The sequence below is a fragment of the Lepidothrix coronata genome, unplaced genomic scaffold, assembly GCF_001604755.1.
Source record: "Lepidothrix coronata isolate B3197 unplaced genomic scaffold, Lepidothrix_coronata-1.0 Scaffold136, whole genome shotgun sequence".
In the NCBI taxonomy this organism is placed as follows: Eukaryota; Metazoa; Chordata; class Aves; order Passeriformes; family Pipridae; genus Lepidothrix; species Lepidothrix coronata.
The window spans coordinates 664,131-676,899 of record NW_016690316.1 but is presented as its reverse complement, the minus strand read 5'-3'; the positions used below and the strand labels follow the sequence as shown (position 1 = coordinate 676,899).

Here is a 12,769-nt window from a genome sequence, read left to right as displayed (position 1 = left end):
CCTTTTCTGACAGTTGTAACTTAACGGCTGTATTTTCCTCCAGGCTCTCAGGAGGCTAAACATCTTTTCAAGTTTCTAGCTTTGTGGTGGAAGAGTTAATGTCTGTTTGCCAGTGTAATTTATCTGAGTCATTCTGGGAGAGGCGTGGAACAATTGAAGCGTGACTATTAGCATAAATAAGAGAGGGACCCTCTACCCTCTTCCTGAGGGTAGAGTACTCTTACTGTCTTTCAGAGGAAAGCTGCTTCCCCATAACAACTGCTGCTGCTAATTGACCAGTGTGATGCTATGAACTGAAAGACCTTGATATTGAGCTCTGGTGTATTGTGATATTTGTTTGCATTTCAATTTGGAGTTAACAAGAACAGAGGAAGGAACAAGAAAATTTCTGCAGTAAGTGCAACGATAGATTACCACCAGAGTTAGCATTTCACATACACCAAGGTGCTTTTTATTTTAAAAGTTTGAAGAGAGAAGGAGTTATAAAACCTAAACTCACTTCTTTTTCTGTCTCTGTTTAATAACTCTGTTACCACTGTAAGTAGTTGCCATTGCCAATTTTGTTTTTAAAAAAAATGAATTTAAAACTTCTCTTCATATTTTCAAACGTAGGTATTTTACAGCATCCTCTGAACATGCATAGATATTTTTTTTTTTAATGTGAAAACACCAACACCTGGTGCTGTTTGACAGTGGCAGAAAGTGAGCTTATCCCCCATGGGTCAGTGCTGGCTTCTGCCTCTCCGGTGTGCAGCCTGGCACCATCCTTGCCCCATCGGGCCGGTGCCTGCCCGGGGGGAGCCGCTCGTGAGTCACCCAGCGCCGCAGGAGGCTGCAGGGCAGCGTGCGGGTGGCAGCCACCGGGCCTGCCAGGGCAAAAACACACCTTGGTGAAGTGGGAAAATGGAAGAGCCTCTTCCAGGTGTTTCCTTTCCCAGGTCCTGTGAGAGGCAGGACGGAGGTGGCATATGGCCATAGCCCTGCTGTGCCTAGTCGGGGGTGAAGAAAGCCGGAGGGTCGGGAATCTGCCCCCGCATCCCCGAGGCGTAGGGACCGCACTGGGAGCCGGCCGGGCCCTGCCGGCTCCTCCTCGCCCGGAGCGCCGGGCGGCGGCCGCTCCCGGGGCGGGCACGGCTGGGGCGCGACCGCGGCGTCCCCTTCCCCTCCTCCTCCGGCCGGGCAGGGCCGGGGGGTCCCGGGGGGGAGCACTTCGCAGCAGCGCCCGCCGTGCTCACGCCGGGCGGGGCGGGGCGGCGGCTGGGCTGGGCGTGCAGGTCCCGCACGCAGCAGGGAGGAGTTAGAAAGGAGGGTCGGAAAAGGGTGGAGAGCGGCAGCTGCAGAAACATTAAAACCACCGAGCCCCCCAGCCCGCCCACCGGAGTTGCTCCGCGGGCACGCAAGATGCGCAGGGCCGGCCGGGGCTCCGCGCCGCGCTGGAGCGAGGTGAGGCTCGGGGAGCCGCGCTCCGCCCGCACCGCGGCACGGGGGATCCCGGCGCTGCGGGTCTCGCTCGGCGCGACCCCCGGGGCCCCGAAACAAAACGGGGGGAGAGGGGGGGCTGCCCTGGCCGCGCCGTGCCCGGCCGGGGGCTTCGTCCGGCCGAGATGGTGCGGGACGGGAAACACGCGCGGGAGAGACCGAACCGGAGCGGGGCGAGTTGGAGCCCGGGAGCGGTGCGGGACAGGAGCGGGGCGAGTTTGAGCCTGGGAGCGGTGCGGGACAGGAGCGGGGCGAGTTTGAGCCTGGGAGCGGTGCGGGACAGGAGCGGGGCGAGTTTGAGCCTGGGAGCGGTGCGGGATAGGAGCGGTGCGGGTTGGAGCCCGGGAGCGGTGCGAACTGGAGTTCGGGAATAGAGCGAGGAGTTGAACCCGCTGGCCTCGGACCTCCTGCTCTGCCCCGGTTGGGCTGTAATTTAACAATTCTGCGTGCTGTTCTTTTTCCCTTGCATGATACCTGAGTTTTAATTCTTTTAAAATGTCCACTACAAAACCTTTATATGTAAAGGCAGTTTGCTCTATATGTGTATTCCTTAATCATGCCGATTTCAAAAGCTTGCAGTACTAGTTATTTAAATGGAAGGGGTTTTTTTACATTCTTTGTTCCAAACCCATGGAATGGGCTTGCGCTGTAGCTTAATTACATATTTTTTTTGCTTTTCTAAACTTTTACTGCTGTGGCTTTTGTAAAGCATGTTCTTACTTGTGTTTAGCAAGGGCACCCCTTACCTGTTTACAGCTTTGAGATGATCTCTTGTTTACATACACATCAGTGAATTTACCACTGTTTGAGATGGCATCTGTAAATTGCATAACTACCCCCTTCCAAAGTGCATTCAGGCTTTATTAATGGAGGAGAGTACAGGACTCCTGTCAAGTAATTTCTGTGCAGGCTTTCATACATTTGCAGTTAAATCAAGCAAGCCCTTTCCCTTTCTAAATCTCTGCTGTTGTATTACAAGTTGTGTTTCCTACTGAAAAAAAAGAAGGCTAGAACTTATTGCTGGGCAGCTTTGAGATCTTTTGAGTTGGAAAAAGTCCAGTAATGTAGTCCTTGCTGACTCCAGTTTACCTGTTCAGCTCTGAGTGACAGAACTTTTTTGTCTTATTAACTTTACCTATTGAATATGCCTAACCATCTTTTAAATGTATTTTAGTAGCTGAATGAAACTGGTTCACGTGTGAATACCTATATGATTCTGATACACAATTAAACTAGCAGATTATCTTAAACCCTTTATAATTTCTTACATTGTTTGCCTTCCTTCTTTTAACTCTGGGCTTTGTGCCTCTTGTTCTCAGGGCTGCAGTTTCTGAGGCCGTGCAGCAGCACCGGGCAGGCTGCGGGGCCAAGGCTCTGCGGGGCAGCCCCCGGGTTTGCAGCTGGTGTCACCGTGTGGTGCCACTGGGGAAGGAGCGCCAGTCGGGCACCATGAGCTCTGGCACCACTGCCCCGCTGAAGGTCATGAGCAACCCGGCCAACACTGATGTCAACTATGTCATCAAAGAGCATTATAATTACACGGGAAAGCTAAATGAGAATGTGGACAGTGGAATTAAAGTGACGTCGGTGGTTTTTATCATCATTTGCTGCTTTATAATCTTAGAGAACATTTTTGTCTTGCTTACCATCTGGAAAACCAAGAAGTTTCACAGACCCATGTACTATTTCATTGGGAACTTGGCTCTTTCAGACTTGTTGGCTGGTGTGGCTTACACTGCCAACCTCCTGCTATCTGGACACAAAACCTATAGCCTCACACCCTCCCAGTGGTTTGTAAGAGAAGGCAGCATGTTTGTTGCCTTGTCAGCTTCTGTGTTCAGCTTGTTGGCCATTGCCATTGAGAGATATATCACCATGTTGAAGATGAAACTCCACAATGGCAGCAACAGCTTCCGCTCCTTCTTGCTGATCAGCGCTTGCTGGGTTATCTCTGTGATCCTCGGGGGACTCCCGATCATGGGCTGGAACTGCATCAGCCTCTTGTCCAACTGCTCCACCGTGCTGCCTCTCTACCACAAGCACTATATTCTCTTTTGCACAACTGTTTTCACTGGCCTTTTGCTATCTATTGTTGTCCTGTATTGCAGGATCTACTCCATGGTGAGGACTAGGAGCCGCAGGCTGACATTTCGGAAAAACATTACCAAAGCTACTAGGAGCTCAGAAAAGTCACTAGCCTTGCTCAAGACGGTGATCATAGTCCTGAGTGTCTTCATTGCCTGCTGGGCTCCTCTGTTCATCCTGCTTTTACTGGATGTGGGATGTAAAGTGAAGACCTGCCAAATCCTCTATAAAGCAGAGTATTTCTTAGTGCTGGCCGTGCTCAATTCAGCCACGAACCCTATCATCTACACCTTGACAAACAAAGAGATGCGCAGGGCTTTCATCAAGATTTTGTGCTGCTGCAAATGTCCCCCAGCAGATTCTGGGACCAAATTCAAAAGGCCGATCATTGGAGGGATGGAGTTCAGCCGGAGTAAGTCTGACAACTCCTCACACCCACAGAAGGAGGACGGTGACCATCCTGAAACCATCATGTCTTCGGGCAATGTTACCTCATCTTCTTAGGAATAACTATAGGGGTGTATTTCAGAGCCTCGCTCTGAAGTGGGGGAGCTGAGATGCCTCCTGCTCACAGGAGCAGCATTGGGCTGAGTGAGCAAGTAGCATTAGTTCTAATGAGGCAAACGGTGCAGTTGTGAGGCTGGAGTTCAAGAAATGGGACAGACTGTTCTGGCTTGGAAGTCTTTTTTTCCTGGAGCATGTTTTGTCTTTGCACTGAGGCAGCTCAGGATTGTCAGGCGCATTCATATCCTGAAATCTCCTTAGTAACTCTGAAAGACTGATGCCTTGGTGAAATGATGCCTGGTGTGTGTGAGAAAGAGAGAGGGGGAGGAGGGAAAGGGAGAATTAATCTTTTTTTTTTTTTCCCATGTGAGAAGAATGTGAAGTTTTTTCTCCATGCAGCAAATCACTGACACAAAGATCTTTCTGTACCGAATTTAGTGATGGCTCTGGTATCATTGGTTAGAAGTGTTTGTTTAGCACATAACATGGAAAGAGATCACAAAAATATAATTTAGACCACATAAAACCATAATTTGGCATCACTTTGCAGAGTTTTTAGTTAAGTCATAAGGTTTAATTTGCAGAGTCCAAAGCTGTTGGGGTTTTATTTAGCAAGATCATAGCTGTGAATTTTTGCTGTCAGTCCATATTACATTTGAAGACCATGAGCTAGGTTCTGCAGTTACTTTCACCTGTACAACTCCATTGACTGCGTCAGATTTTATGGAGTAGCTCAGAACAGCATTTGGCCCCATACATTGATTGCCTTTTTATTTTATAGCATTAAATCAACTGCATTATCATGAAAAACGCAAGGTAGAACTAAGTGTCATTTCTCTTCAAGATGACTGAAAGTATACATAATAGTAAAAAATAGTATTGATAACAGTAGGATTTTTGCCTAAGTAAGAAGAGCTAAAAACTGAAGGGGCATTTCAGTGTTAGGTTAAAAGCCTGTCGAAAGTAAAGATCAGTTGGAAAATCTGAAAAGAGTACCTTGAGTTTCAGAAAAATAAAAGGAAAGTTGAAGTGAAATGACTATAGATAAATGCACTTCCATAACAAAATGCAATACATTTTGGCACATTTTATTAATGTTTATAATTTCAGCAAAGATGTCTGTATTTTATCAATTCACGGAAGAAGTACCTGTCATTAAATTGAATGTATTTGTTTTACAGCATCATTTTTACTCCTCTATTTTTCTAACCTGTTCTAATGGGGTTGAATGTGTACAATGTAAATAAGTTAATAAGATGCAGGAGTCTTCATGCGCCTAGAGTATTGCTATAACAAAAGTGGTATATCTGGAATAGCTGAGAGAAAGTGACTGATTTACAGTTATTGGCAATTCCTAGAAGTGTATTTTTTAAAGAAAATGTACTGCCTTTGTAGTAAAATTTCCAGTGCAATTAAACTATTGGATTTTTTTCTGGTTTAAAAAATAGTATTTAAAATGTTTCTGACTTTTATTGTTCAATTTGCACATAGCTTTATTGACTTCTAAACATTAATAAACTGATTTTTTAAAAGATTCTGTTATCAGATTACTAGTAGTTTTGTACTGTTGTGGTGGTTTCATGCCAGGTGTGGTTTTTTGTTGATAGAAGCCACTGAAAGAATTCCTTGATTTCAGTACATGCTGGGATTAAGTCAATTCTGTGGAGACACAAAATGCATAATGTCACAGGATCACGTAAAATACAGAATGAATACTAATCTATAACTTTTTCATCAGCATATGGTGTATTACTGGAATGCCATTACAAAAATCTCTGGAGTAGCAATCCTTCTCCAACAGCTAATGAAGTACAAACAGAAGGAAAACCAGTTTTACCGTGACTGCTTAGAGCAGAATAAGTGAAAGAATTCACTTGTTTCACCAGTATGGTTCGTAAGTTTAATTCTTAGTTTATTGCAAACATGGAGGAATTATATGAAACACCGAATGGTGGCCTCAACTCGGGTCCACCAGTGAAGACCATGGCAATGGAGTGGAATAGATGCTGCGTTACTTCTTCCAAAGGCTTGACTTCCATTTCCTCTCTCGCGGCTGTTGCCTCTCAGCATTACTTTTAAGTTCCATGGAGCTCATACAGGATGCAGTTGGAGTGTGAAGATAAACCTCACCTTCTCGTACTGTATGTCATCACTGTGCAGGGTTTACTGTGGGAAACGAGAGCCTACTCACCGAGGAAGGCTCTGGGTCATAACCTCACTTCCTGAAGGAAATTCCAAAAATGCCCTGAAGACAAAAGAGTGGAAACAGGCTGGAATTTCTCTCCATCTGTCTGCCCTGTACGGAAGGAATGATTTCATGTGTGCTCACTTCCTAGGCTTTTAATTAGTGACCTGAGCAAGGCTGGAAAAAATGGCAAATCTGTATTTGTGCACAAGATAAAGTGTCTCTTGGCTCAGGCCTTCATTTGGGCAGGGATGGTGTACTCTGGGTGCTGACAGTCATGAGGGAAAGCACTGCTTTGTCCCAGGGATAAAGTCACTTCTGTGCAGAGCACTACAAGTATATAAACCATGAAAGTCCAAGTTAAGCCCTCGTTGTGCTCCCAGTGAGTAAATAAAGGCAATGTACAGGGATGAGGCAATGCACAGGGACATCTGAATTTGTAGAGGTGTTTTTATCCAAAGGACTGGGGCCCTTCTGCTCCTGAAGCCTTATGGGCATTAAGGTTGTTTGTCCCACATGTGACAAGGGATGAGCTATATCAGCATGGCTGTGCCACTGACCCCTCGTGACTACCACTGGCCTTTCCGTAGTCATAGCTGATAGCCCCCAGGTGAGTCACTTCCCTTCACTTTGCCTTTGTTTCTGTATCCCTTGCTTATCTGCCCCATCTAATTACACTGTGGGCCTTCTTGGAAAATGACTGTTTCCCCTGTGGAGGTGACTGTGAGATGGGAGCCCAGTTTTCGTAGAGAACTCAAAGCCCTACGTAATTCATGCAATAAAAGACACGCACGCACCAGAGTGTGGCACTGGGCCATGGGAAGCGTTTCCTACACTCTTGATCATGGTGACTGAAACTGGCTTCCTCCATAGACAGGCCACATCTATGCATGTTAGACAAGACTCAGGGAACAATCACTGTAATAAAATAATTACTTTTTCATGGCAGGAACCCCTACTGTTATTAAGGTTAAGGCAGGCCATTTTGTACTGTTCCTAACTTCCTGCAGGAGAACTCTGCAGCTCCTTGGCCAGGGCCATGCATTCCCATATACCAGCAGGTTAGGCCAAAGGTCTTGTGCACAGTTTTGAAGGGTGCAATGTAGAAAGCACCATTCCAGCCCCAGCCTGCCTTCTGTGTGCATGGAAAGGGTGTGGAGCTTTGTCCTGGTGTTGGCCGTGTGACAAACAGGCAGAGAAAATGAACTGAGGACTGAAAAGGTGCATTATACCAAATGTCTCTCTGAAATAGAATAGCCTCAATTATTCAGAGTAACCTGGCCCTTTGATGTTTATTCTTTTTCCTAGCTGTTCTTCCAGTGCAAGAAATAGAACAGGGATAGAAAATTATCATAAAATCTCTCTACTGCTTCCCTGGCAACTCCCTGACTAGGTATGCCTCTGTGAGAGCCAGTTGTAGCAGGGTGTACATTGGGCAACAGAGGGGCTGCAGCCCGAACGCCCCACAGACCGCTCAGCAGGAACTAACCTTGGGCATGCTGCACACCACAGGCAGCCAGGACTAAAACTAGGGAACAGAAAATTGTAAAAATACTGTTATCCATCCTTTTCTTACTCTGTCAACTAAGAAATTTAGGGATTGCCCAACTGTAACATTTCCTATTTCCTAATTTGGCCTGGAAGACCTCAATACTGATTCAATTTTGTATGGTCTGAGGCATTGTCAGATGTTGTAAAAAGGGTCAAACTGACAAAGCACCCAAAAATGTGGATATGCAAACCAGAGCTATGTAACCTGCTCAGCTATGAAATGCTGGAAATTCCCCGATGAAATTTGCTAGGAAAACAGCTATTGTGTTTCAATAATTCCTTATACTGTTTATCTTGGAAAATGAAATTAATCCAATACAACTGAACTGTCAAGATTTAAGAAACAAAAAACCCAAACAGAATCCATCTAACTTAAGTTCCTGTAATCTGCTCTCACAAACTTTTCTAGTCTCTTACTCTGCTGAAAAGTCTTATTTGGGAGTGAAGCAGGAAGTGTTTCCTTGCACTTGGACCTTCCGTGCTACCTTCATGGGACAAAAGGCAGGAAATCCCATCAGCCACACCCAGGAGTGCTCCGGCATGGAAAAGTCCTAATAAAGCAGAGCTCACAAAGCTCCGTCAACCCTCTGTGAACCTTCTACCAGCCTGGGTTAGTACTCACATAATGGAAACCTGACACAAAGGCCAATATTTATTTTGAGCTTTTGTGAATTACTGCTTGGAGAAGACCCATTTTTAGGTGCACGGTACAGTAACTATACATAAAAACGGCTCATCGGAAACATGTGTGACCAAAGCCACATTAAATATTAAGATGTGTATGTAGCATTTGCAGCGTTTATTCAGAATCACTCCACTCAGCTAAAAGTGGGCTCAAAATACTGACTGCACAGCTTTGAAAACAAATGGACATTTGGAAAACACGGGCTAGAGGGAAATCACTGAATAAATACTGGGTTAAAATTATCTGCTGGGCTTTGTGAAATCATCGATGAAAACTGTATCACTACCTGTGACAAATCTGGTGTAAGCCACAGCTAACACTTAGAGGTCCTGACCTGAGCTGACTGCTAAAGGTAGTTTTGCTCTCTTAAACAATGATATACTTGGCATAAGCCAAGACTTTTTTACTTAGCAGGATACTAATAAAAATTGCTGGAATAGTGTCTCAGACAAATTCTTGCCCACACTGAGCACCTACAGCTGTATAATGTGAAGGTGGGGGCGTGAATTGCTTTAAGCAACAGAAATAGAATTTATATGGTTACAGAGAATGTGCAATGAAAATGTTCATGATGTGAAAATTGGATTTGGCACGAGATTGTGACTGAGAGAACAGGCATCGGGGACAATCTGGGATTGTGGCTGGGGGTGGGGAGAGGAGAGCTGGACTACAGTCTGATCTTTTCCACTTGAAATGAAGGAATCCTCTCTGGTAATGCAGACACAAACCTGAGGATTTTGAGGATTTTCACTTGTGAACTCTATCCTTAGTTCTGTAACTCTTTCCTGAGCAACTGTGGGTAAGGTCTCGGGAACCCTCCCACAAAAGATATAAATAGACACACAAGGATGTTTACAAGTGAATACTTTGAATTTTGTGGTACTATTCAAAGAGGTGGTATCTATGTTAATTTTGAATTGGGGGGAGAGTCTGCCAGTTCAATTATTATCCAGTTACTTGCAGTATTTCCTTGCACTTTGATGAGCTGGATGCTGCTTAGTTACTCTTAAGTGGAAGAAAAAAAATCTAGCAACATGTTCAACTCTATCCTCACGTTTGGAAGAAGGATCAAGATGTTAGTTGGAAAACACATTCTGAAGAAGTGCTGAAAAACAACTCACCACAGTCTGCATTGTTATCTTTTTTGCTTTCGGGGAAGACACAACAATGGTCTAACGATTTCTTCTAATCTGTTGACCACTTTGATGCCTGTTGCACAAGGAATCCATGTGAACCAGGCACTTTTAGATGTTTTTCATTTCCATCGAACTCCCACTTCTACTGCTGGTTTAGGCAAAAGATAAGAAATTGCTTGCAGCTAGTGTGTATTTTCTCTCTCTGATCAAGGTTATTTGATCCATGCACCTTTTGAACAAATCCTTTATGTTGGCACAGAGATGTTAATTCAAAGCAGCCCACAACTCCAAAAAGTGTAATAACTTTTTCTTTTTTTTTTCTGCTCAGAAATTCGATACATTTTGCATTTTATCAGTTCTCTTAGTGTTTTTATATTTCGCGTTGCAAATGTGAAAAAATATTTCAGATTAACTTTTGTCTCAGAGAATGTCCATTTCCCAAGCAAAAATGTATTTTATTTTTTTTAACAAATAACATATGTGAGGGGGAGGAACTTGTTTGCACAACTATCACAAGGTGATAGTGAAGGAATACTGAATCTTTCAACTTGAAATGGTTCATGAGGGAATGAATGTGGCTCCGTCAGGACTCTTTAATGATTCAGGGTGAAGTTTTGCTTTTCACTAAACTTGCTGAAAAACGCAGAGGCATTAAAGAGGGTTCAGAGGACAACAAAGCAAGGCGCTTTAATAGGATGAACTAACATAAAAGGCTCAGTGAGCAAAGCCTTTTCCCACCACATCGGCGAGAATGGGGAAACACAATACTCAGCCCAGCAGCTACGCTATGGAAGTGTGCTGGGTGGTACAGAAAGAAAACTTTTTAAAGCTCCAGACAAAAAGCAGAGTCTGTCTATAGGAACTAGAACCAGTTAAAACATGTAAAGTAGCTCAGAGTATTTTCAAAGTATTTTGATGTTTGAAGACTCAAAGTACCTCAGTATTTCAGGATGTAATTAGGGGTGGTTGTTTTTTATTTCCCCTAAGCGGCACGGCTCCTGTCCCTGAGCACCAGCTCTGTCCCGCGGCTCCCGCACTCCCACACCGACCCCCAGCTGCGGACGCCCCTCCCGGGCTGCGGGGGCGAGCCGGGGCCTCGGCGCCCCCACCTCCGGGGCACGGCGGCTCTCAGCGCTCAGAAGGGCCACGAGGGGCACGTTCTGAGGCGAAAAACACCCTCCCTTCCTCTCCGGGCTCTCTTCGAGGCCACCGAAACCGCTCCCGCTGCCCTCGCCCCCGGGCCCCTTCCTGCGTGCCGTTCCTGCCTTCCCCGTGCCTTTCCTGCCGGCCCGGCCCGGCTCTTCCTGCGCCGCATTTCCCTTCCCTTTGCTTCCTACGTGCCCTGTGCTGTCTGGGATCGCTGCTGGGGCCGGGGAGCCCCGCGGGTCCCACGGGGGAACCCACAACCACCCCGAACCGACAGAACAAACCAACCCAAACAAAAAAAAAAAAAAAAAAAAAAAAAAAAAAAAAAACCAAAAAAAGAACTGAAAACCTCTTTTATCTTGGTAATAAGTAAAGAGCGCTCGCTGTAACGGGGAGAAGTTTAAAGGGACCTGAAGAAGTTAAAGCCTCCAGCAGCGCCTCCGAGAGCGCCTAGAGCCGCTCGGGCTGCGCGAGTGCTGGGTCAGACAGGGGGTGTTAAACCCGAGCCCAAAAGGCGAGAATACAAGCGCGGCAGCTCTAAAGCTGGCCAGGCTTTCGCAGAGCCCGTGCTTTTTTTGGTACTTAAGTACTTAACCACATCTTCGTACTGCAGAATACTGGGAGCACCGAGTCACCACCCTCAGAGCAGAACCAGCCTTTGAGGGGCCGGGCCCCCCGCCTCGGACACCTCCCGTCCTGCCGGGCACCCTCTCCTTCTACCAACAAGAGGGAGCTTTGTGGCAATACGAAGCAACCAGAAGTATTCTTTTTCTCTTTCTCTCTCTCTCTCTTTTTTTTTTTTTTTTTTTTTTTTTTTAAAGAGGTGCATTGCAGGTCTGGGATTGTTTTTGAAAGCTCGGTTTTTATTTTCACTTAGCTGAGGCAGCACCAGCTCAGCAGCCGGCTGTAGGAGGTGGTAGGGCCTAGGGCCTGCCCGGGATAACCCCCAGCCCTGCCAGGCTCTGGGTGTAACTGAGCGTGGGCGCTGTCGCCCTCCCCCGAGGCACAGGGCAGTGAGGGGGAACCCGCAGCCCTGGGGCGGTGAGGGAGGAGCTGAGGCGCAGCGCGGGGAGCCTGGGTCAGGCAGGGAAGAGGCCCTCGGGTGTTGTGTCCAAGGGGAAGGAGGACCTTGGGTCTAGCTTGATTTGTCCCCTCGCAGTATGGGGGCTGTGGTGTTTCTGTGGGATCAGTGTAGGATCTACAGTAGTTGTGTGTTTGTGTGCTCCTGTAAGTATGTGTGGCTGCACGGCACTTCCCCTGCACTGAAGTGCAGGCAGTGTAGGTGATGCTATGTGAAATTAAAGCCCAAACTAATGAAGTTTTGATAGCCGGAGCTTAATTACAAAATTCATTGAGTACACGTGCAAAAGCTGTGGCACAGATCATAGACAAAGTGTTTATTTCAATCTTGCCTTTACTGTAGTCCTCCAGACTTACCTGAGTATTATCTGTGATCCACATGTGGGCAGCCTTTTGGGAACAGGTTATTGAAGACACAAGGCACAGACCAGGTCAGTACCACCTCAGCTTGACATCTTGGGAATTATGATACAAATTAATGCTTATTCAGGGAGAGGACCCAGCTTTCTCACACAGGTTATCAAGCAGCCTTCACACTCGCCTTTGTTGATCTTGTGTGCATTTATGCAGATACTTTGTTGATAAAATAACCATAGTTTTGATCTTCCTTCTTGAAGAACATTCCTTGGGACTGGTTCATTTAATCAAAGCATTCATTTGTAGGGATAGAATTGACTTCAAACAAACAAAGTCATACAGGTACAGTGGAGAAGGCGTAAGTATTTCTTGATGTCATGCTTTTTATCCTGTTTGATTGTATCCCTGCATGACATTAGGTTAGTGTGGCTCTGAACCACACTTTCTGAGCAAAGTGAAACAAATACCAAAGCAGTTTTAGCAGTATTTAAAGGCATTTTGATATGTGCCACTTGCAGCCCCAGTGTGTGGCCTCTACTCACCTCCTGTTATGGGAAATCA

General features: G+C 46.0%; 1 protein-coding gene across 2 annotated transcripts; it reads left to right on the top strand.

Annotated features, from left to right (window-relative positions):
• Nucleotides 1–253: 253 nt before the first annotated feature.
• S1PR1 (sphingosine-1-phosphate receptor 1) lies at nt 254–5,600 on the top strand. 2 transcript variants are annotated; one of them, XM_017827228.1, is made up of 2 exons: nt 254–393; nt 2,799–5,600. In XM_017827228.1, exon 2 carries the CDS (start codon nt 2,929–2,931, stop codon nt 4,066–4,068), a length of 1,140 nt encoding a protein of 379 aa, XP_017682717.1. In that variant the 5' UTR covers nt 254–393; nt 2,799–2,928; the 3' UTR covers nt 4,069–5,600. The 2 variants fall into 2 exon arrangements, with proteins under 2 accessions (XP_017682717.1, XP_017682718.1); XM_017827229.1 differs by lacking the exon at nt 254–393 and adding an exon at nt 1,322–1,443.
• The last annotated feature ends 7,169 nt before the right edge of the window (nt 5,601–12,769 follow it).

Excerpts from the sequence above, each read along its gene's own strand:
- S1PR1 (XM_017827228.1), top strand. The coding sequence starts at position 2,929 with ATGAGCTCTGGCACCACTGCCCCGCTGAAGGTCATGAGCAACCCGGCC.